The 25,070-nt window shown below is 36.5% G+C and overlaps 1 protein-coding gene across 8 annotated transcripts in view; it reads left to right on the top strand.

The window, feature by feature from the left end:
- Positions 1 to 25,070, top strand: part of RNF180 (ring finger protein 180) — a 242,999-nt gene that overhangs the window by 171,945 nt on the left and 45,984 nt on the right. For all 8 annotated transcript variants that reach the window (XM_035291513.3, XM_008992003.5, XM_035291511.3 and 5 more), the window contains one exon: positions 10,311 to 10,536. In XM_035291513.3, coding sequence (XP_035147404.1) covers positions 10,311 to 10,536 — 226 coding nt within the window. The remainder of the gene's footprint in view (positions 1 to 10,310; positions 10,537 to 25,070) is intronic.

The following is a 25,070-nucleotide window of genomic DNA, read 5'->3' as shown; positions in this document are numbered from 1 at the left end:
TTCATTGCAACTTGATACTTTGCAGTGTCATCAGTCAATCATTCATCATCAGTCAGCAATTATCTCTACTTTTTTTTGCTAGAAAATACCCACAAAGGAGCAGGAGCAGGTGATACCAAAATCAAAATACCAACAACAGGTCCCTTAGACATGGTTGCATGTGTGTAGGTAGGCCTGGCTCAGATTGCAAAGATAGCACAGGAACCTCAAAAGCTGCTGTCGTGTTCAATGAGACCTCACCTCTGGGGTCTTCCAGTAACTCTTCTCATTTTAAATGAAGTTATTTATCATCTAATAGAGCTGTAAATAAAAGCTGATTGATCTATAAATTTGTACTATGATATATCTATGTGTGGCTTTTTGAAGTAAATTCAGGTTGACTATTCCCTACCTAAAATGCTTGAGACCAGAAGTTTTTCAGATTTGGGGTATTTTCAGAATTTTGAATATTTGTCTGTACATAATAAGATATCTTAGATATAGGACCCAAGTCTAAACATGAAATTTATTATTCATGTACTTATTATACACATAGGCTGAAAGTAAATTTTTAACCTTTTTTAGCTTTTAGCTTCAGGGGTAGATGTGCATGTTTGTTAAACAGGTAAATTGTGTGTCATGGGGTTTTGTTGTACAGATTATTTAACCACCCAGATAATGAGCTTGGCACCCAATAGATAGTTTTTTTTTTTTTTGCTCCTCAATGTCTTCTCTTCTTTTACCCATACATAGGCTCCTGTGTCTGTTATTCCCTTCTTTGTGTCCATAGGTACTCAAAGCTTAGTGCCCACTTGTAAATTAGAACATGTGGTATCTTATTTTCTGTTCTGTGTTAGTTTATCTAGGACAATGGCCTCCAGCTCCATCCACATTGTTGAAAAGGACATGATATCATTTTTTATGGCTGCATAGCATTCCATGGTGTATATTTCCTTTATCCAGTATACCACTGATGGGCATTTAGGTTGATTCCATGTCTTTGCTATTGTGACTAGTGCTGCAATGAACATAACGTGTACAAGTGTCTTTATAGTAGAACAATTTATATTCCTTTGAGTATATACTCAGTAATGGGATTGCTGGGTTGTGTGGTAATTAAGCTTTGAGTTCTTTGAGAAGTCACCAAACTGCTTTCCATAATGGCTGAACTTGTTTACATTCCCACCAACAGTGTATAAGTGTTCCCTTTTCTCTGCTACCTCACCAGCATCTATGACTTTTTGACTTTTTAATAATAGCCATTCTGACTGGTGTGAAATGGTATCTTGTGGTTTTGATTTGCATTTATCTAATGATTAGTGATACTGAACATTTTATCATATGCTTGTTGGCCATGTGTATATCTTCTTTTGAAAAGTGTTGTTCATGTCCTTTGCTAATTTTTTTAACGGGGTTGTTTTTTACTTGTTAAGTTTCTTACAGATTCTGGATATTAAACTTTTGTTGGATGCATAGTTTGAAAATATTTTCTCCCATTCTGTAGGTTGTCTGTTTACTCTGTTTAACAGAGTTTATGTACATTGAACCATCAGTAAGCAAAGGTGTCAAGTGTGAAATTCCACTTGTGGTATTTTAGCACTCAAAAAGTTTCAGATTTTGGATTAGGGATGCTCAACCTGTACTAAATAATTTTTCTCCTCTGCCATTCTAAAATCTACAGCCTGGCAACATTTTTTATGCTTCTTTGAGCTTTTATTTCTTTGGGTCTCAGGTAGATAGAATTTATCATTATTTAGATCCTATGTTGAATTTTTACCCTAAATCTTATTTACTATTATCATCAATATTGCCAGTTTATTATTAAGTACTTATAAACCGTAATATAGTACCTAATAGATGTCTCCTAATATGTCAGTTCTTATTACACTTTTTGGTCTTAAGATCCCTTTACAATCTTAAAATTATTTGAGAGCCCAAAAGAACTTTTGTGTATGTGGATTATAAATATTTCCCATATTAGAAATTAAAACTAAGAAAAATTTAATATATTCATTCATATAAAGATAATAAACTATTGCATGTAGTATAACTACTTGAGAAGAATGTCATTATTTTACATTTTTGCATTCTCTTTAAAATTTGACTTAATAGAAGACAGATGTATTCTCATGTCTGCTTCTGCATGCAGTCTATTGCCACTTGTTTTGGTTGAATTATGTGAAGAAAATCCAGGTAGACATGTAGTCAGAAAAGGGAATAGTAGTAAAATAGTTTTGCAGAATAACTGTGGACATTTGTCTTTGATAACTACAGCAAAACTTGACAAGTACTAGATCTTAAAGGCTAGTTGCAATGTAGTCTTGACACATTGATAACTAACTTTAAATACTCTATTACATTAAAATCCATGGGTCTGTCATTGCATTTTAAATGGTTCATTTACACATGCATGATTTTTGTAACATCGTGTTTTAGACATTTGGAAAATATTGGTTTACTGAATTATGTAACTCTTCTAAATGTTGACACATTTTATTATGCAGTGTCAAAAGGTATTTGTTAATATCACCAAGGGATCACAACTTCTCACCAGCAAGGGAACAAACCTGGATAGAGAGTGAGTTTGATGAAGTGACAGAAGCAGGCTTCCAAAGATGTGTAATAACAAACTTCTCTGAGATAAAGGAACATGTTCTAACATGCAAAGAAACTAAGAACCTTGAAAAAGGTTAGACGAAATGCTAACTAGAATAACCAGCATAGAGAACAAAATAAACGACTTGATGGAGCTGAAAAACACAGCACAAGAACTTCATGAAGCATATGCAAGTTTCAGTAGCCGAATCGATCAAGCAGAAGAAAGGATATCAGAAATTGAAGATCAGCTCAATGAAATAAAATTAGAATGCAAGATTAGAGAAAAAAGAGTGAAAAGAAATGGACAAAGCTTCCAAGAAATATGGGATTATGTGAAAGGACCTAATCTGTGTTTGATCCAGTGTACCTGAATGTGATGGGAAGAATGAATCCAACCTGGAAAACACACTTCAGGATATTATCCAGGAGAACTTCCTCAAACTACCAATGCAGGCCAACATTCAAATCCAGGAAATACAAAGATACTTCTGAAGAAGAGCAACCCCAAGGCACATAATCATCAGATTCACCAGGGTTGAAATTAAGGAAAAAATGCTAAGGGCAGCCAGAGAGAAAGGTCGGGTTACCCACAAAGGGAATCCCATCGGACTCACAGCAGATCTCTTGGTAGAAACCCTACAAGCCAGAAGAGAGTGAGGGCCAATATTCAACATTCTTAAAGAAAAGAACTTTCAACCTAGAATTTCATATCCAGCCAAACTAAGCTTCATAAGTGAAGGAGAAGTGAAATCCTTTACGTACAAGCAACCGCTGAGAGATTTCCTCACCACCAGTCCTGCCTTACAAGAGCTCCTGAAGGAAGCGCTAAACATGGAAAGGAACAAACAGTACTAGCCACTGCAAAAACATAACAAATAGTAAAGACCATCAACACTATGAAGAAACTGCATCAACTAACAGGCAAAACAACCAGCTAGTATCAACATGGCAGGATCAAATTCACACATAACAATATTACTAGCCACTGCAAAAACGTAATAAATAGCAAAGACCATCAACACTATGAAGAAACTGCATCAACTAATAGGCAAAACAACCAGCTAGTATCAACATGGCAGGATCAAATTCACATATAACAATATCAACCTTAAATGTAAACGGGCTAACTGCCCCATTCAAAAGACACAGACTGGTAAATCAGATAAAAAGGCAAGACCCATCAGTGTGCTGTATTCAGGAGACCCATCTCACATGGAAAGACACACATAGATTCAAAATAAAGGGATGGAGGAAGATTTACCAAGCAAATGCAGAGCAAAAAAAAAAAAAAAAGAAAAAAAAAAAAAACGGGTTGCAATCCTAGTCTCTGATAAAACTGACTTTAAACCAACAAACATCAAAAGACACAAAGACAGGCATTACATAATGGTAAAAGGATCAATGCAACAAGAAGAGCTAACTATCCTAAATATATATGCAGTTAATACAGGAGCACCCAAATACATAAAGCAAGTTCTTAATAACCTACATAGAGACTTAGAATCTCACAAAATAATAGTGGGAGACTTGAACACTCTACTGTCAATATTAGACAGATAAATAAGACAGAAAATTAACAAGGATAGCCAGGACTTGAACTCAGATCTGGACCAAGTGGACCTAATACACATCTATGGAACTCTCCACCCAAAATCCACAGAATATACATTCTTCTCAGCACCACATTGCACTTAGTCTAATTGGAAGTAAATCACTCCCTATCAAATGCAAAAGAACAGAAATCATAACAACCAGTTTTCAGACAACAGTGCAATCCAATCAGAACTCAGTATTAAGAAACTCACTTAAAACCCCACAACTACATAAAACTGAACAACCTGCTCCTGAATGACTAATGGATAAATAATGAAATGAAGGCAGAAATAAAGATTTTCTTCAAAACCAAGGAGAATGAAGACACAATGTATCAGAATCTCTGGGACACATTTAAAGCAGTGTCTAGAGGACTGTTGCATTTATAGCAATAAATGCCCATATGAGAAGTGAGGAAAGATCTAAAATCAACACCCTATCATCAAAATTAAAAGAACTAGAGGAGCAAGATCAAACAATTTCTAAGACTAGAAATAACTAAGATCAGAGCAGAACTGAAGGACATAGAGACACAAAAAACCCTTCAAAACAATCAATAAATCCAGGAGCTGGTTTTTTGAAAAGATCAACAAAATAGACTAGTAGCCAGACTATAAAAAGGAAAAGAGAGAAGATTCAGATAGATGCAATAACAAACGGTAAAGGGGATATCACCACTGATTCCACAGAAATACAAACTACCATCAGAGATTACTACAAACAACTCTTTGCACATAAACCAGTAAATTTAGAAGAAATGGATAAATTCGGGGACACACCCTCCCAAGATTAAACCAAGAAGTTGAATCCTGGAATAGACCAATAACAAGGTCTGAAATTGAGGCATCACTTAATAGCCTGCCAACCAAAATAAGTCCAGTACCAGACAGGCTCACACCTGAATTCTACCAGACATACAAAGTGGAGCTGGTACCATTCCTGCTGAAACGATTCCAAACAATACAAAAAGAGGGAATCCTTCCCAACTCATTTTATGAGACCAACATCATCCTGATACCAAAACCGGGCAGAGACACAACTAAAAAAGAAAATTTCAGACCAATATCCATGATGAACATCAATGCAAAAATCTTCAGTAAAATACTGGCAAACCAAATGCAATAGCACATCAAAAAGCTTATTCATCAGGATCAAGTAGACTTCATCCCAGGGATGCAAGGCTGCTTCAACATATGCAAATCTATAAACATAATCCATCACATAAACAGAACCAAAGGCAAAAACCACCTGATTATCTCAATAGATGCAGAGAAGGCCTTCGACATAATTCAGCAGCCGTTTATGCTAAAAACTCTCAATAAACTAGGTATCAGTGGAATGTATCTCAAAATAATAAAAGCTATTTATGACAAACCCACATCCAGTATCATACTGAATGGGCAAAAACTGGACGCATTCCCTTTGAAAACTGGCACTAGACAAGGGTGCCCTCTCTCACCATTCCTATTCATCAAAGTATTGGAATTTCTAACCAGAGAAATAAGGCAAACAAAAGAAATAAAGCATTTTCATTTAGGAAAAGAAGAAGTCAAATTGTCTCTAACTGCAGAAGATATGATTGTATATTTAGAAGACCTCATAGTCTCAGCCCAAAATCACCTTAAGATGATAAGCAACTTCAGCAAAGTCTCAGGATGCAAAATCAATGTGCAAAAATCACAAGCATTCCTATCTACCAATAGTAGACAAACAGGGAGCCAAATCACAAGTGAACTCCCATTTACAATTACTACAAAGAGAATAAAATACCTAGAAATACAACTTAATAAAGGACATGAAAGACCTCTTCAAGGAGAACTACAAACCACTGCTCAAGGAAATAAGAGAGGATACTAACAGATAGAAAAACATTCCATGCTCATGTTTAGGAAGAATTAATATTGTGAAAATGGCCATACTGCCCAAAGTAATTTACAAGTTCAATGCTATCCCCATTAAGCTACCATTGACCTTCTTCACAGAACCGTACAAAACCACCTTAAACTTCATATGGTACCAAAAAAGAGCTCGTATAGCCAAGACAGTCCTAAGCAAAAAGAACAAGGCTGGAGGCATCACGCTACCTGACTTCAAACTATACTACAAGGCTACAGTAATCAAAACAGCATGGTACTGGTACCAAAAGAGAGATATAGACCAATGTAACAGAACAGAGGCCTCAAAGGCAACACCACACATCTGCAATCATCTGATCTTTGACAAACCTGACAAAAACAAGCAATGGAGAAAAGATTTCCTGTTTATTAAATGGTGCTGGGAAAACTGGCAAGCCATGTACAGAAAGCAGAAACTGGACCCCTTCCTTACACCTGACATAAAAATTATCTCCAGATGGATTAAAGATTTAAATATAAGACCTAACACCATAAAATCACTAGAAGAAAACCTGGGTAATATCATTCAGGACATAGGCATAGGCAAGGACTTCATGACTAAAACACCAAAAGCAATGGCAACAAAAGCCAAAATAGACAAAGGGATCTAATTAAACTTAAGAGCTTCTGCACAGCAAAAGAAACTATCGTTAGCAAGAACTGGCAACTAACAGAATGGGAAAAAATTTTTGGAAGCTGCCCATCTGACAAAGGGCTGATATCCTGAATCTACAAAGATCTAAAACAACTATACAAGAAAAACAACAAACAACCCAATCAAAAAGTAGGCAAAAGATTTGAACAGACACTTTTCAAAAGAAGATATTTATGTGGCCAACAAACACGTGAAAAATGCTCATCATCACTGGTCCTTAGAGAAATGAAAATCAAAACCTCATGCCAGTTAGAATGGTAATCATTAAAAAATCTGGAGATAACAGATGCTGGAGAGGATGTGGAGAAGTAAGAATGCTTTTACACTGTTGTTGGGAGTGTAAATTAGTTCAACCACTATGGAAGACTGTGGTAATTCTTCAGGGATCTAGAAATAGAAATTCCATTTGACCCAGCAATCTCATTACTGGGTATATATCCAAAGGATTATAAATCATTCTATTATAAAGACACATGCACACATATGTTCATTGTGGCACTGTTTACAATAGCAAAGACTTGGAACCAACCCAAATGCCCATCAACGATAGACTGGATAAAGCAAATGTGGCACATATACACCATGGAATACTATGCAGCCATAAAAAACAATGAGAATACATGGACACAGGGAGGGGAACATAACACACTGAGGTCTGTTGGGCAGTGGGGGCTAGGGAGATTGGGGAGAGATAACATTAGGAGAAATACCTAATATAGATGATGGGGGGAATGGAAGCAGCAAACCACCATGGCATGTGTATGTATACCTATGTAATAACCCTGCAAGATCTGTACATGTACCCCAGAACTTTAAAAAAAATCCCATCAAAAAGTGGGCAAAGGATATGAACAGACACTTCTCAAAAGAAGACATTTATGCAGCCAACAAACATGAAAAAAAAGCCTAACATCACTGATTGTTAGAGAAATGCAAATCAAAAGTACAATGAGATACCATCTCATGCCAGTCAAAATGGCGATTAATAAAAAGCCATGAAACAATAGATGCTGGTGAGGCTGTGAAGAAATAGGAACACTTTTACACTGTTGCATATATATATAAACAGAATACTATTCAGCCATAAAAATGAATGAAATAATGGCATTCTCAGCAACCTGGATGGAACTAGAGACCATTATTCTAAGTGAAGTAACTGAGGAATGGAAAACCAAACATCATATATTCTCACTCATAAGTGAGAGCTAAGCTATAAGGATGCAAAGGCATAAGGAATGACACAGTGGACTTTAGGGACTTGGGGAAAGGGTGGGAAGGGAGTTAGGGATAAAAGACTACAAATTGGATTCAGGGTATACTGCTCCGGTGATGGGTGCACCAGAATCTCACTAATCACCACTGAGGAACTTACTCATGTAAGCAAAATTACCTGTTCCCAAAAAAACTATGAAAATAAAAAGTGAAACAAAAATAATTCAAGAAAGAGGACAATAAGGAATATGAGAAAGCATTGTTAAATAAGCCAAATAATGAAAATAAGCAGAATAATAAAATATAGTTATAATGCATAGATTAATTCAGTTTTAAAGAACCTGTTCCTGACTAGTAAAGGCAGAGAGCAGTCTTTGTGTTTTGGAGTTGAGAATAAAATGTCCTGTTTAGAAGGAGGAGATTATAGACACTGACCTGCAACTATTTTTGTTAACAGTTAAGATTAATCTTAAGAATACAAATGGGATATAGTCTGGGCATGGTGGCTCACACCTGTAATCCCAGCACTTTGGGAGACCAAGGCAGGTGGATCACTTGAGCCCAGGAGTTCAAGACTAGCCTGGCCAACATAATGAAACCCCATCTCTACTAAAAATACAAAAAATAGCCGGGTGTCATGCTGCATGTCTGTAATCCCCACTACTCAGGAGGCTGAGGCAGGAGAACCACTGGAACCCAGGAAGGAGAGGTTTCAGTGAGCAGAGATCATGCTACTGCACTCCAGCCTGGGCGACAGAGCAAGACTTGGTCTCAAAAAAAAAAAAAACATCAAATAGGATATAATAATAACAGTAAACACTTAGGCACTGTTTTAAATGCCTGGTTTGAGAAGAATATTCTCAAGGCTGTAGCAAAAACTACAGAACCTATAGAGAAAAGGCAAAAGGGATAGGATAGGGGAGGATGGAGAAGTATGGCTGTGGCTTACGTTTTTTGATAATTAATTACTATGTTCCAGATATCATACTAAATGTATTAAGTGTACTACCTCGTTTAATCCTCATAGCCACTTACTTCACAAATGAGGAAGTTGTGAGTTACAGGAATTCTCCTAATAGACCTTATACTATTATTAGATACCTCTGAGCTGCCTCTTTGCTAACTACAGCAAATCCTCATTTATTTTGCTTAAAGTCTCCATTTCCAAGAACCTACTGGTAATGTTTTAGGTGGATGCAAAGGTAATTACAGTTTAATGGCAAATTACTTTTGTACCAACCTAATATTATCGGTGACTTTAAGCAAAATAACACCACCAATTTTACCATGGCTAATTGATTTAAACAAGTTGAGTTTATACAGCCTATTGCTGATCACAAAAGAATCAGCAAACTTCTAAAGATCAAAACACTTCTAATATTAAACACTGAAATAAATGTGAGCTATACATACATTAACAAAAGATGAATATAAACAACATAATTACTTGAACCTATCCTGGCAGCTCAGGGTCCAAGGCAGGAACCAGGCCTGGACAGGACAGCATCCCATCACAGGGCACACCCACATACATCCACACTCACTACAACTGGGACCATTTAGACACGCCAGTGCACCTAACGTACATATCTTTGGGCTATGAGAGGAAACTGGATTGCCCAGAGAAAACCCACACAGGGACAGCATGCTAACTTCACAAAGAAGCAGCCCCAGCTGGAAATCATTTTTTTTTCTCATTAACGTTATAACTAGACAACGTTGAATGAAGTGACATTATTCAAGAACCTGCTATACCTTTCTCCTAACTATTCCATTTAGGAGGGAGAGAGTCTCATCGTGTTTCCCCAGTAGCAAGGCTAATCCCATAATTACTCTCAGCTTCTCCGCTTTGCTTTCCTCCTGACACCCCTTAGGCTTTTGCTCCTTTGAGGTCCAGGAAGACAAAAAATACAGAATAGAGATTGTTCCATGCACAGTATAAAGATGAAGTGTGATGCCTTCTGCCTTCACTTTTCATCATGTGTGTATGCTCATATTAAAACTCTATAACCTTGTGACAACCAGCTTATTTGCTGTGATAGGAATGAGGTAGATAGAGAATCTACAATTCTGGGACTGGTACACCTAACACCTATCCAGTGTTTATTGAGCCAAAATACAGGTATACTTAATATATTTAGGTATATTTTAGCACTTAGCACTATGTCACAATACTAAAATGAAAAATAGTCTTCTGGGTTTTCATGTACATTTTTAATTTCTTCACCTTGAAAGGTAGCATTTCTGTCACTTTGAATATGCCACAAAAAGATTATATGCTTCTCAAATATTTTTGTTCATTTTAACAAAATATAAAGGCTATCTTAAAGAAACCAATCTCGTACTAAAATAAGAAAAAAATTCCTTATGTTTTGCAGACTTTGAATAATGAGATGAGTACAGATGAAGACAATGAATATGCAGAAGAAAAAGATAGCTACATCTGTGCAGTGTGTTTGGACATTTATTTCAACCCTTATATGTGTTACCCTTGCCACCACATCTTCTGTGAGCCCTGCTTACGGACTCTGGCCAAAGATAATCCTTCAAGCACACCATGCCCATTGTGTCGGACAATTATTTCTAGAGTCTTTTTCCAGACAGGTAACTATTTTATTTTATTAACTTAATTGTCTGATTATTCTACCTCTTTGTTACAGCACTAAAGGTATTTTATAAATTATTAAAACATTATTGAAAATCACATATAGCATAATTTGTTATTCTCCAGTTTATAAAACAATACTTACGCAACTCATAAAACTGTTAGAATCGTAGATGAGAATAGATTCTCATCTTGAATTTCTTACGTGACACTCAGATCTTTTCTAAAACACTGTAACTAGTAGTTGTTCCATCTTGGACTTTTCTAGTGTTAAGGAAGTTTCATTTGAAGCAGTGCTGTTGATTATTAATTCCTCATGTCTGCCTTCCACTACTCCTTATCCTTTGGCTCTTGTTTTTTCCTCTGGAGTCACAGAGAATAAATATATAAATATCTAAGTATAATTATTACATCTTTCCCCCAAACTCCAAATCTTCTCAACCTTCTTAATTTACTTAAGGTCTTTCTCCTTGGACAGGGAAAAAGTCAAATTGGAGCAAGAATTTGTCAACCTAATTTTCATGTAAAGACGTAATATAACACAAAATTTAAAACACTAATGAAGAGATAATAACTAGTGGATATGGAACATAGAGAATGACTAAGGGTAGAATGATAGAATACACTACTGTGTGCCAAATGTTAGGTGGGAAATTTTCTATCTTCACATTCTCCTCTCAGCGATAAAGGAGCCAAATGAGGATCCAAGTATGTACTGAATAAACAGTTAGTTCATAGTAAAACTGAAGAGAATATATGGTATATCTGTCTTCCCTCAAGAAAATCCAAGGCCCCACCCACATGGGAGAATCAGATTATTAAAGCAAGCTTTGACTCTCATATCCCACCAGCTGCATAAAGGCTTGCAAACCTTTATAGGCTCAGTAATCAAAGAAGAGAAACTAAAACTATGCCTCTCTGTTCTACCTAGTGCATGTAGACTGCAGCACAGAATCACTGCACTGAGCTTAGGCAGATCTAGAGACAAAAGGAGTTGCCAAGCACAGCAGCTCTATCCAGTTGAGAAATGTGGTCAGGACACCAGGATGTCATCAGTCTCACCAGGCAGTTCATTTACTCCTTTCATAGGAAAGACCAATTAAAGGATACAGAAAGGAAAGGAAGCACTTCCGTGAGAGGATCCAACCTTACTGGAAGTTCTTCTCTGGCCTCTGGCTGGAATGTTGAGATGTGGGAGAAAAGGGTTCTTTTCTACTACCAGATCTCTTGCCAGGTCCTTTGCGGTGATGAAAAAGAGGAGCACCAATAACACCACTTCCTCCGTGTTATCTCTGGCCAGCTTTACAAGCAAACATATACTAAAAACTTGTTTTGATAGGAAGCATCTAGGCAATGTACAGTGTCTAGGCAAATGTTGTCCCTGCCTTCCATGATCTCACTTAACACTGGTAGGGGTTATAAAATTTATTTTCTTCAGGTCTTAAAGTGGTAATGAATCAAATCTTTCTTGGTTCAGTTATTAAAACAACAATTTCATATTTTCCTTTATTTTCAAAATCAGTTATTCTAAAATAAATCATATTAGGAATATTTATAGTCTCTTCCAATATAGACTATATTTGGTTGTGTGCTATCATTTAAAGGCTGATAATAATGGGAATATCCTACTTATTTATACTCTACCTCAAAAAGATTTGAGATTATTTTTAAAATACACTTAATGAAGTAGCAGGACAAGGGAATTATGAATTGAAATAGATTACAAAGATCAGGTAAGGGGAGGTAGACAGATATATAAGCCTACGATCCCACATAGTATTTTATTTTTAATTGTGGCAAAAAACACAATTACTTTTGCACCAGCCTAATAGTACAATTAGATGAGGTATTTGCTTATAAATTTGCTTTTACTGACTGCCTAAAGAAAAATAAAAGTCAGTACACAAAGGATTCTCAGAATCCATGAAAAAAAAAGCATACCAGTTTCTCCATAAGCACAGGTTTTTCTAGCAATTATCTTTAAAATTTTCTTTTTTGTTACTTCCCCTCTAGGGCATATTGGGGGAGAGTAGGCAATGTCCTCAAAAACATCATCAGAGCAAATGCAACGCCAGGCTTTCTGACATTGTATCTCATGCTATTTTTTGATGAAAACTGAGGCAATATCAGAGTATAAATTAGGGAAAGTAACATTGCTAGTAGCCAAAGAATGTAGTTGTTTTCTTATAAAAATAACATGAAATTATATAGATAATACAGTTTCATTATAGGAAAAATTAGAAAATATAAACAAGTAAAATTGTGAGCTCAAAATTAGCCACATTTCTATCATTTAAAAATAGTGAGTATACTTCCAGAATATATTAGAATATTTTTGTTTTTACCCCCCCCCAAAAAAATCAGATTATATTGTACATATGGTCTTTAAGCTGTTATGTTTAACTTGAAGTTCTTGTGATTAATTATGGGACATTTATTTTATTTATTTATATTTATTTACTGATATATGTGGATAAATATTTGAGCACATCACATAGTACTTCCTTGAGATGAATTTCCAGAAGTAGAAATGGTAGTTAAAGCCTACATATTTTAAGGGTACATATGTATTGTAAAATTACACTCAAATTATTGTAACCAGAAGTGTGTGAGGGCTTGTTGTCTCTAGAGTTTTGACTATCCTAATTTTCCTTGTTAAATTTGTGACCAGCAGGATTTTTTATATTTGGTGTCAACTGTTGTCATAGATGGCAAATAACTTTTCCTTTCTGTCATTTGTACTTAAATTAATCTTGTTTATGGTATTTTTTGAATTTGCAGAACTGTATTTATGTAGTGACATGTGGTGACCTTTGCCATTATTATTTATAATTTTAAAGCTAGTTATAAAAAGGCCTTCCCCACTACCGAATTAAATAAACATTCTCTTTCCCTACATTTGTTTAAGGTTTCATTTTGTCCTCATGTCCCCACATATAACTGCCGTCCATTTATTCTGGTGCATGGTTTGGTAAATAATAAAGTACATTTTTTCGATTCCTTAGGCAAGTGTCCTGGCAACATTCATTGAACAGTCTACTCTTACTATGTTGATTGAATTGTATTTCTTTAAAAAGCAATTATAATAATTTCTAAAGTGTTCTTTGGCAGTCTTTCTTTTCATCTTTATCTTGTCCTATACTATTATTCCACTTTTATAATTATTCGAGCACTTATATTTTAATTGCTCACAAGTGACTTATCTAAATTTGGAGATAATTGGCATTTTAATTGACATTTTTATAATATTGAGTGATTGTTGTCATGGTATATCACCTCTCAATAAAGTTCCGAAATTTCCTTCCTAAAGACTCTGCACATTTCTTATTAGCTTTATGCCTATATATTTTTGTTGTTGCTATTGTAAATGAGATTTTTTTTTCCTCATTTAGTTTTTGCCTCTTTTGATATTTTAGGAAACTTAGTTTCCCAGTCTTAGACTTTTCTGTTACTAGTCACTTTACTGAACCCTCAGAGTTATTTATTAAATAATTTAATTAGTATGTCAGCTACCTTAATTGTCACCATTCAAATTGTGTATAAACCAGGGACAGTTATTGTCATGGGATCTTTTTAAACATTAAAGTGGGACAGCTGTCATTTTCTAAAGGAAATCTAGATGTGTGTACAATAAGGGATTAGTTGTAACAGTTCTATTACAGTAGCTCAATGAATAGAAACATAATGAAGTTCCTCCCAGATTTACTCCATTCAGTGCTCTTTAGCAAATTAATGACTTTAAAACTGAACTATAACATTAATATCTTGCTTAAATTACTTTACACTGTTAGCTGTTGAGAAGTTGATGTGGGATCGGATGTGTACAGGAAAGGGTAGAAACATTAATGTCTTTTTTTTTTTCATCAAAGTCAAGGTATACTGTTGAAAGTTGATTAAAAAAAAAAGTATTGGTGTTCACTGTTGGTTGCTAATTAGTATGCATAACCTCATTCTTTCTTCTTAACATAACCCTGAGTATTCAACTATTCCAACACAGACCAGGTGGCCCCTGGTAGCAGACCCTGTCTTCTGCTCCGAGGTAATCTATCCCCTTTGCCAGTAATTGGTTCACAAATAGGCATCTGGTCATTTGGTCAAGGAGATGGGGAGAAGGTTTGTCTTTGCTTTTAAGACATGAAATGAAGAAACCATTTTCTCTCCCTTTGGATATAAATAAGAAAGTATATAACAGGGATAGTTATAAGACTTAGTATGAAGTCTTATTTTTGGATTGTAGAACTTAGGACAGACCTGAACATGGGGTCTTGATGACACTGTTGAACCACCAATTCAGCCAAGTTTTAAGCCCATGCTTCCATACATGAAATATTAAATTTGTTAATTAACTGTCAGTTTAAGTAAGCTTTCTATTAGTTTCAACTAAGAGCAACCTAACTGATAAAAGCATACCAATTATAACCAGTAAACAAACTAAAAATTATATAATTCACAAATATTTGATAGGTGAGAAGGAAGGAAAGTAGTTTTTAAAACTTGGATCTCCTTAGAAGGACATTAATAATAAAATTTATAAATGAATAAATAATTCTGGATTGGTGCTATGAGAAGCTCAATGGACACTTACCCCCAGCAAAACCACCATTTAGCTAATGAAAATTATTTTTTAAAAAGATTAGAAATGATCCTAAAGACATACAGCAAATGAAGCATTTATTCAAAAATATCTACTAAAATCTGCTATTATAGGTAAGAATGACAGTCTGTAGCATTTGAGATAGGACCAGCTTTCAAACCCCTCATTGCTAGCTCAATGTGACAAAAGCTCTAATTCAAGTCGGTACAACTAGGAAGATGGAGCTCTCTCCATCCATTCTCCCATTCCCTGGTCTAGCACTGCAGTTTCACCCCAGGAGAAGTAGACCACTGATATCACTTATCCTCTCAGCTTCATGTTGCAGAAGCACAGCCAAGAGCACTGGAGCTCCCTTCCCCAGCTGTCCCCCACTTGTAAGGTGAAGCTCTACTCCCGGCACATCAGTCTTAGTATCCTGAACCCTGATCTCCCTCACTCCAATTTGCTTATAGGACAGAGGTTCTAAGCCAGAAGAGCCAAGCCAAACCAAAGAAGGTCAGGAGTTACCATTCCTGTCCAGTGCCCTACTCATAGAGCAGGAGTGTTATACTGGGAGAAACAGACCAGTGTTCCTGTGCCCAGCTCTAATGCAGTGGTGCAGAGGTTCTGCCAAAGGGAGAAGACAGATACTAAGAACAGAAAGCTCTGCAGCTCTAATTGAACTATTGAACTGATTTTAATCAGAACAGTATGTAGGGAAAGTCTTGCCTATGAATTGTGTGTTGTTGAAAACAGTGGAGTTTTTGGTGGTAAGCAAATTAGAGGAGACTGGTAGCTCTGGTACCAAAAAGCAAAATAATAAACTAGAAGATAATCAGAGAAAGAGACAGCTAAGAAGAGCCTTCCTAAGGTGCAGTGAACCTCAGACTGGCAGCCCAGGGCCCCTGCCAAAGAGGTGGACTTTAAATGAATCAGACTATAGAGCAAGTTAGGCCCCAGGGAATTGTTAGAAACAGTAGAGCAATCACCAAGCAATTAGTAGAGTCTAACAGCTGAGTGTGATACTAATAAAGACAGTCCAGACAGAAGCTTAAAGGAGAGATTGGGGAAGGAGACAGTCAAAGAGAATGTGGCTAAAGCTATGTACAGTCATCCTTGGTGATCAGAGAGACTGGTTGCATACCTGAGGCTGTATCTGGAATATCATCAGAGGCTGCAGACAGCAGGGGAAATAGAATTCGCTAAACTAATTTACTCAAGTTACCAAACATAAAAGAAAATAACTAAAGCCTCCAGGAGGAGAGACCAGAAGAAAGCCATACATCTATGGTTAACTGATTTTGACAAGAGTTCTAAGAATTAAGCTTTGTGTCATTTCACAAAATGGCACTGGGACAACTGGATACCCACATGCAGAAGAATGAATTTGAACCCCTACCTCCTGCCACATATAGATGTTAACACAGTATAGAAGAACTAAACATGAGAGTTGAAAATATAAAACCCTTAGAAGAAAACATACAGACTTTTGTGAACTAGGATTAAGCAGCATCTCCTTAGATATAACATCTAAAGTATAAACAGCCAAAGAAACAATAAATTAGACTTTAAAGTTAAAAACTTCCTTGCTTTAAAGAATTTATCAGGAAAGTAAAAAGACAACCACAGAATGAAAGGAAATACTTATAAATCATGTGTATGGTAAGGATCTAGTATCTAGGATATATAAAGATCTCTTATAACTTAATAAAAAACCCAACCGAAAAATGGGCAAAATATTTGATTAGACAGTTCTCCAAAGAAGATTTAAAAATACCCAATAAGCATATGAAAAGATGCTCAACATCATTAATCAACAGACAAATGCAAATTACAAGTATAATGAGATATCACTTCACACCCACCAGCATGGCTACAATCAAAAAGGTAGAAACAAGTATTGGTGGGGATATAGAGAAATTGGGACTTCTGTATATTGCGGGCTGGAATTATAAAATGTTTAGTCACTTGAGAGAAGAGTAGAACAAATTTTCAATTTGGCAAACTCCAAGTATGTTTGTGGGTTGGGAAAAGTTCTGGAGTGTCCCAAATTAATTAGAGTTTTTTGTTGTTGTTTGTGGAAATAAGGATTCCAGTGTAGGTAGGGCTGAGGAAGACCTTAGGATGGGTGGGACACTTCACAGTCATTGACTGATAACCTCACATCTTTTCGTACTAGGGGCTACCACATTTTAAAAGAGGGCCTGTTCAGGGAGCTGCTATGTGCTTTCCAAAAGAATCTACACACCAAGGAAGGGAAAAGGGCATGACTTACAAGCCTTATGTGGAATGGGGTTGTCCAGGTGAAAGGATCTCTTCCACAAAGAGACCATTGTCTTGGGTTGAGAGGATCCACTGTCTTTTCTTGTTGACTGACTCTGGAGGGCATTCCTATCCTCCTGCAAGCATTCCTACTAACAGACCCAATTTCAGCTGTTCAGATCCCAGCCCATAGTCACATAGAAGATAGGAGGATTTCATGTGTTGCAAGAGGAGCCACAGGGTCATTGCAACCTACCTCCCCACACCGAAATCCCTCACTGCTCTCACCCCCACCCCAATTCACAATGCACCCCACACCTCATCAAGGAAGATTTCTTTTATTGTGACATTATTTTCCTCCCTCTCCCACTAGACCATACACCACCCCTAACACCACTGCTCATGGGCCTTTATATAGTGGAACCAGGTGCTGATGAGCAGATGTATGGGTGAACTCCACTGGAAATAGGAAAAGGAAATAGCTAATTCTCTACTTTGTCCATGGAAATCCCAAAGTAGGTATGGAAGTTACATTTAAACCAAGTAGGAATTATAGTGATGAAACAGATCTGTGATTTTTCACCAGGGATATTTTGGTTGTCACAGTAATTGGAGGATGCTCCTAGCATTTAGACAGCAGGTTGGGGACAACAGATACCCTGCAGCACTTGGTCATTACCAAACATGAAGAATATCCTGAGTTCTGTCTGACATTCTAATGTCCTGGGCATTATCCAGGATATACAACTCATCTGCAAGAATATCACGCTTCTCTTCTTACCCACCATGACAATTTATTATTTGTCTTCGTCTATTATCCATATTCCCATTAAGGCCATTTCACACTTTCTCTCACTTTATACCAATAAGTTCGATCCGTTAATTCTAATGCTAATAGTGGTTTTATTCTTGCCTCCATATATACCTCTACTCTTCGTTTTTCTGTTGATCTTGTACAGAATAGTTTCTGCCTCTAAAAGCCATACTTGTCATGATACATTCTAGTGTGGTTATTCTCAAACTTACAGAATTAAATATTTTTAAATAAAAAAAATAGCAAAATAGGCATGGTAGTTAGAGCACTGTTTCTCAAACATTTTCGTACCACCTTTACAATTTTCACTAAATTGACATACCTTGTGATTTTTTTAAATGTAAGGGTTTTCTTTATATCAACAGTTTCTTTCTTGAGTAGTTATTTTAACTTTATCCTTAGCAATACTTTTGTGAATTTATAGGATTTGATAATTACTTTATATATTTTTTCTAATACCTTAAGTAGGTAACTGAAAATTGAATGAATATGTTCATTCAATTCAACCCAAAATTATCTCACATATTATGCTTTGCAAACCAATTTTTGAAACACACTAACTTACACACATGCAGGTATCTCTCTTAAAAAAAAAAAAACCTGAAGACAGAAACATCTTAAAACAATTCCTGGAGTTTAGGGGTAAAAATAGAAGAGTAAGACAGATCATTGTATCATACTTTATCATTTGATTTTTTTTTAACCGTCAGAATGAGTTACTTTTACCCTTTTAAAAAGGTAAACAAATGAAACTTCAGCATTGAATGATGATGGGCATGGAGGGTGAAGTCCTATGTCTTTTCACACAGAACAGAAAGAATCATAACTAGTGTGAAGCCAAGGATGGATGCAGGGATCACCTTTTGTGGAGACACCAATATATTCCTATTCATAGCTTTCAGAAGACTTTTCTAAATGCTTAAGCATGAATTTACATAAAAATAACTATAAGTATCATAAAAGTATAAAATACTTAACATGTTGTCTGTAGCACAGTAAAAGCCCAAAAAATGTTATAGTTGAATTGGTCTTACTTTAATAGACTTTTTTTTGGCCTTATTTCTGTAACAGTGGCCAAACCAATTATTCTTGGTCACACAAACAACTACCAAAATGATTTTTCAATGCTCCAAAGCCATTAATGGACATCAGTAAGCACAAGATAAACAGAACTTCCTGAGGCAAAAAGCTTAGATAAATGTTCTAACCTAAAAAAGTTTACTAATACTACAGATTTTTTCCTGAGGGAAAAGCTTTAAAAATGATTGCAATCCATCTTTTTATTCTGGTTAAAAAAAAAAATTACAGTGAATTTTGAGTACTAAATATTGTACTACCAAAAACTAAATGGAATTATTAAAATGGACAAATTTTAACTAAATCTCACTTAATAGAAACTCCTAAATATTAACATTTTGCTTACTATAATGACTCACATATTTTAAAATCTATAACTCCATTTTGACAAAGTGTCAGACAAAGAAATTTGGGGTTTTGTTTATTTTTGTCAATTTATATTCCTCTGTCATCAGGCTGCATATTCAGCTGGAGATTGGGACTTCTCAAACTAGACTTTAACCTTTTAACAGTTCTCTAGGAAAAGATGAAAATCAAATTCAAATATACTTTCTGCTTCACCCATGTTTCCATGAATTTGTTGAACCATCCTTGCATTTGTGGGATAAATTCCACTTGGTCATGGTGTATCATCTTCTTGATGTGTTGTTGGATTCCGTTTTCTAGTATTTTGTTGAGGATTTTTGCATCTATTTTCATCAGGGCTATTGGCCTGTAAATTTCTTTGTTTGTTTTGTTATTGTCTTGTTTTGGTATCACAGTTATGCTTGCCTTGTAGAATGAGTTAGGAAGACTTCCCTCTGCTTCAGTTTTTTGGAATAGTTTGAGAAGAATTTGTATTAATTCTTCTAAGATTCAGTAGATTTGAGTAGTGAAGGCATCCAGACCTGGACTTTTCTATGTTGGAAGACTTTTTGTTACTAATTCAATCTTATTATCTGTGATTGGTATTTGGCTTTCTATTTCCTGTTTGTTCAATTTTGGTAGGTTGTATGTGTCTAGAAATTTATACATTTCTTCTGTGTTTTAGAATTTACTGGTATACCAGTAAATGGAGAATTTACCAGTAAATTCCAAACCTGTAGGAAATGTATAAATTCCTAGACATATACAGCCTACCAAGTTTTGTTGTTCATAGTAGTCTTTAATGATCCTTTGTATTTGTTTGGTATGTGTTGTGACATCTTTTTTGTTTCTGATTTTATTTGGGTCTTCTTTTTTCTTAGTCTAGCTAATAGTTTGTCAATTTGGTTTACCATGCCAAAAAAAAAAGGTTTTTGTTTTGTTCATTTTTTCTGTTGTTTTCTTAGTCTCAATTTCATTTATTTCTACTCTGGTCTTTATTATTTCTTTCCTTCTACTAACTAGGGTTTGGTTTGTTCTTGCTTTTGTAGTTTCTTGAGGTGCATCATTAGGTCATTTATTTGAAATCTTTCTAGTGCTTTGATGTATGCATTTATTGCTGTGAACTTGCCTCTTAACACTACTTTTACTGTGTTCTATAGCTTTTGGCATATTATGTTTCTATTTTCACTTGTTTCACAGACTTTTTAAATTTAAATTCTTTCTCATTTGTCATTCAGGAGAATATTGTTCAATGTCTACATATTTGCATAGTTTCTAAGGTTCCTTTTTTTGATGTCCTGCTTTATTCCATTGTGACCAAATAAGCTACTTGACATAACTTTAAGTTTTAAAATTTTGTTAGACTTCTTTTGTCCTAACACATGGTCAACCCTAGACAATGGTTCATGTGCTGATGAAAAGAATGTGTAATCTACTGCTGCTGGGTGACATGTTCTGTAAATGTCTGCTAAGTCCATTTGGTCTGTGGTGCAGCTTAAATCCAATGTTTGTTAATTTTCTGTCTAGATCTGTGCAATGCTGAGAATGAGTTATTAAAGTCTCTGACTATTATTGTATTGGGATCTCTCTCTCTCTCTTTAGATCTAATAATATCTGCTTTATATCTGGGTGCTCCAGTGTTTGGGTACATTTTTATAATATTTATAATTATCATATTCTCTTGCTGAATTTATTCCCTTGTTGTAATATAATATCTCTGTCTGCTTTTCAGCTTTTAACTTGAAGTCTCTTTTGTCTGATACATCTGTTTCTGCTTGCATTTGGTTTGTTTGCATGGAATGTCTTTTTTTTAATTTACTTTCAGTCTATCTGTGTCTACATGTAAGGTTAGGTTCTTGTATGCAGCACAGATTAATTCTTAGGGTTTTGTTTTCTTTTAGTCCATTCAGCAAGTCTTTATCTTTTAAATTGTGAATTTAATTCATATACATTCAAGGTTATTACTGATAGGCGAAAACTTACTCCTGTCATTTTATTGACTTTTTTCTGGTTGTTTTGTATCCTTTGTTCCTTAGTTCCTCTCTCATTGTTTATTTTTGTAGTTGGGTGTTTTGTTGTTGTTGTTGTTTTGTAGGAATAAGCTTTCTTTTATCTTTCATCTTTGTGTTCTGATTCTACCAGTGAGATTAGTAGTTTCATTCTACCAGTGATGTTTATAGTTTATGTTTTCATGATGGTTATTGTCTTTTCAATCCCAGATGTAAGAAATTTGAACATTTCTTGTGAGACCAGTCTAGTAGTGATGAATTTTCTTATTTTTTTGCTTGTCTGTGAAAAATTTTATTTCTCCTTCACATCTGAAGTACTGCTTTGCTGGGTATAATTTTTCTTTTACACATGACTTGACACCTTTTTCTTGATGCTTTTAAAATTGTCTTGGACCTTTGACAATTTGACTATAATGTGCCTCAAAGAGGACCTGTTTGGGTTGAATTTATTTGGAGTTCTTTGAGCTGCCTGTACCTGGATGTCCATCGTTTCCCAAGACTTGGAAAGTTTATTCTATTATTTTGTTAAATAAGTTTTCCACATCTTTTTTCTCCTCCTTCTGAAATGCCTATAACACAAATATTTGCTCAGTTAATGTTGTCCCATAAATCCTGTAGATGTTGTTCATTCTTTTTTCTATTTTTTCATCTCCTTCTGTTATTACAAAATACCTGTGTTCAAGTCATTTCTTTTGCTTGGTCTAGTCTTTTATTGAAGATGTATTTTTATTTCATTGAGTTCTTCATCTGTAGAATATTTAGTTCTTTTAAAAAATATTTATCTCTGTTGCATTTCTCAATCAAATAATGAGTTGTTTTCCTGATTTCATTGAATTTTCTATCTGTATCCTCTCTTGGCTCTGAGTTTCCTTAAGATTGTTATTTTGAATTATTTTTCTGACATTTCATATATTTCCTTATGATTGGGTCTCTTACTAGAGAATAATAGTTTTCCTTTGGAGGTGACTTTTTTTTGCTTTTTCATGGTTCATGTTTCTCTACATTCATTCTAATCATCTGGTAAAAAACTGACCTCTTTCAGTTTTATGGAATAGGTTTTAGGTGGACTTATTTGTATAAATGGTCTTGAAGTATCAGTTTGATGGGGTACATTGGCCTTGGTTCTAGGTGGATACAGTTGTCTTCATGTAGTTTCTTCAACTGTAATCCACATTAGTTGTGTTTGTGAGTTACTCAGTGGCCTAGTCTGAGAGAGTTTGTGGTGTTGATGTAGCAGCTTTGCTAGGGGTGGACTCACTGAGCTGTTTCTCAGGACTGGGTCATGTGTGTACATACAATAAGTCAGTCAACTTGGAGTCTGGCTTACTGGGGTTTGTGCCACAGTGCTGTTACTCTGCCTGGGAGCATGGGCATGCAGTTGCTTAGCCAGCCTGGGGATATGCCTACCAGGACCAGCTCATGGGGCTGTTTCTAATAATGCCTAAGAGACAGGCATACAGTGGCTCAGCTGTCCTGGAGACATACCAGGGACTTCCCATCATACTGAGTTCCCTGAGAACTGAGGCCATGTTCTCAGGCCTACAACATGGTCACAGGGTGGCTCAGATGACCTAGGGATGTACACACTGGGGATGACCCACAGGCTGTTTCTCAGGCCCAGGACACAGCTGTATGGCTGAATAGCTGTCCTACAGGTGATTCAGAAGGGTAGGGAGCGGCCCATGGGGCTGTTTCATAGAGCTGGGATGCAAGCCCAGGATTGCTTAATAGGCCTGGGTGTGTGCTCACCAGAGGTGCCCGAGGGCTGTTTATTGAGCCTGAGACATAGGTGCACAGCTGCTCAGCCAGGCCCTTTGGACATGTCTGCCAAGGATGTAGGTATAAGACTGCATGGTTAGCTCATGGGCATGCCTCCCTAGGGCAGCCTGCAGGACTGTTTCTCAGGCCCATATTAGGGGTACACAACCATTGGGCATGCCAGGGCTATTCTTTCAGGTGAAGGGTGCTGTATGGCTGCTACTCAGTTCCTGAGCATGGATGAACAGCCCTTCTGCTGGCCCAGAGGTGTATCAGCTGCTTGGAGGCTCCAGGGCGGTTGTCTCTTCTGCTTAGGGGAGGATATGCAGTAGTTTGGCCAGCACAAGGGCAGGTTGCCCTGGCTGGGACTGACAGACTGTTTCTCCAGCTGGAAGTGTGGCAGCAGGGTTTGATTTCCCTACTATGCTTAATCAGAGTCACAGCCAATTCATGCAGCTGGAGTTGTGGCTCTCAGCCACATGTGTTAGGCTTGGTATAATGAAGATGGGGCCCCAATGCTGGAGAGATGCATAGGCTACTGGCCCCCAGAGCAGCGTACTCCAGGGGCAGCTCTGGATGATGCCAAGCTGCAGCAGCTTGGCTTACAGGGGGTTGGTACGAGTGGAGCATGCATCATTTGTCCTAATCTTGGGCAATGCAGCTGCATAAATTCCTGGAAGCTTTCCAAACTGGGATCAGGGCTTGCAAGGACTATGGAATTCTCCCATTGTAAGGACTGTAGGTGTTTGTCAGGGAGATAAGGTCAAGGAATGATCTTCGGCTTACCTTTTCCTGACACAGAAGTCCATCTGGACTCCAAACAGATGTGATTTTGGTCAGGGAGATGGGGCTGCAGAAGCCAGGTGCCGCCACACTGCCGTCCTGGACTTCAGTGACCACAGATGCATCTCCACTCCTCTGCTATACTCCAGCACTCTCCCTTCAATACTCAAGTCAAATCATAACTACTTGTTGTTTTAGTCCTTTCCCATGCGGGGGTGGGGGATGAATGCCAGATGTCTCTAGTCAGCCGTCTTGCTGGCTTTGTCCTCTAAACTTACTTCCAGAAGATACATACATAAGCATTTGTCAGTATGGGGTGAGATATTCCTGGTTGGCCTCTCTTTTCCCAGCATACAAAACCTATTTTGGCCCCAGATTCCACAGGGCGTGCTGTTACTAGTAAACCTTGCAGCTATCACATGGTGAGCTCCTGCTATGTCTCAAGAGCTGGCTCCGAGACTTAAACAGTTCGAATTTCTGTGATTTATAGTGATAATTTTCTGTTGAATATAAGCTTTAACAGTAAACCCAAACTTTTCTCTAACTTGTGTTGTCCCCCTTATAAATAAATATTTTGGGTGCCTCACATGAGTACAAAATGAGTTTCACCAGAAGGGTCTCTTACAAGCAGGACTTCCTTACCTTCTTGGAAAGGTGCAAAGCAAGCATTGCTCCTGAAGCCCTGAAAATTGTTTTGAGACAGTTTGTGGATTTTTATTGATATACAACAAGGTGGGTTCAAATGCCAAATATATGAACTCATCACCATTCTTATGTAAGGGAAGGATATCAGATGTACTTAGCACAGCATCCTAACTCAACCATACTCTTGCCTACTGTTCAACAATACAAAGAAAACTATATACCATTGAAAAATAGTAAAACCAGTGTTTTAAAGGATATGAGTAAAAT

Source organism: Callithrix jacchus, chromosome 2 (assembly GCF_049354715.1).
Source record: "Callithrix jacchus isolate 240 chromosome 2, calJac240_pri, whole genome shotgun sequence".
In the NCBI taxonomy this organism is placed as follows: Eukaryota; Metazoa; Chordata; class Mammalia; order Primates; family Cebidae; genus Callithrix; species Callithrix jacchus.
Note: the sequence above shows the minus strand (reverse complement) of the source record. Positions and strands in the feature narration are given on the sequence as shown.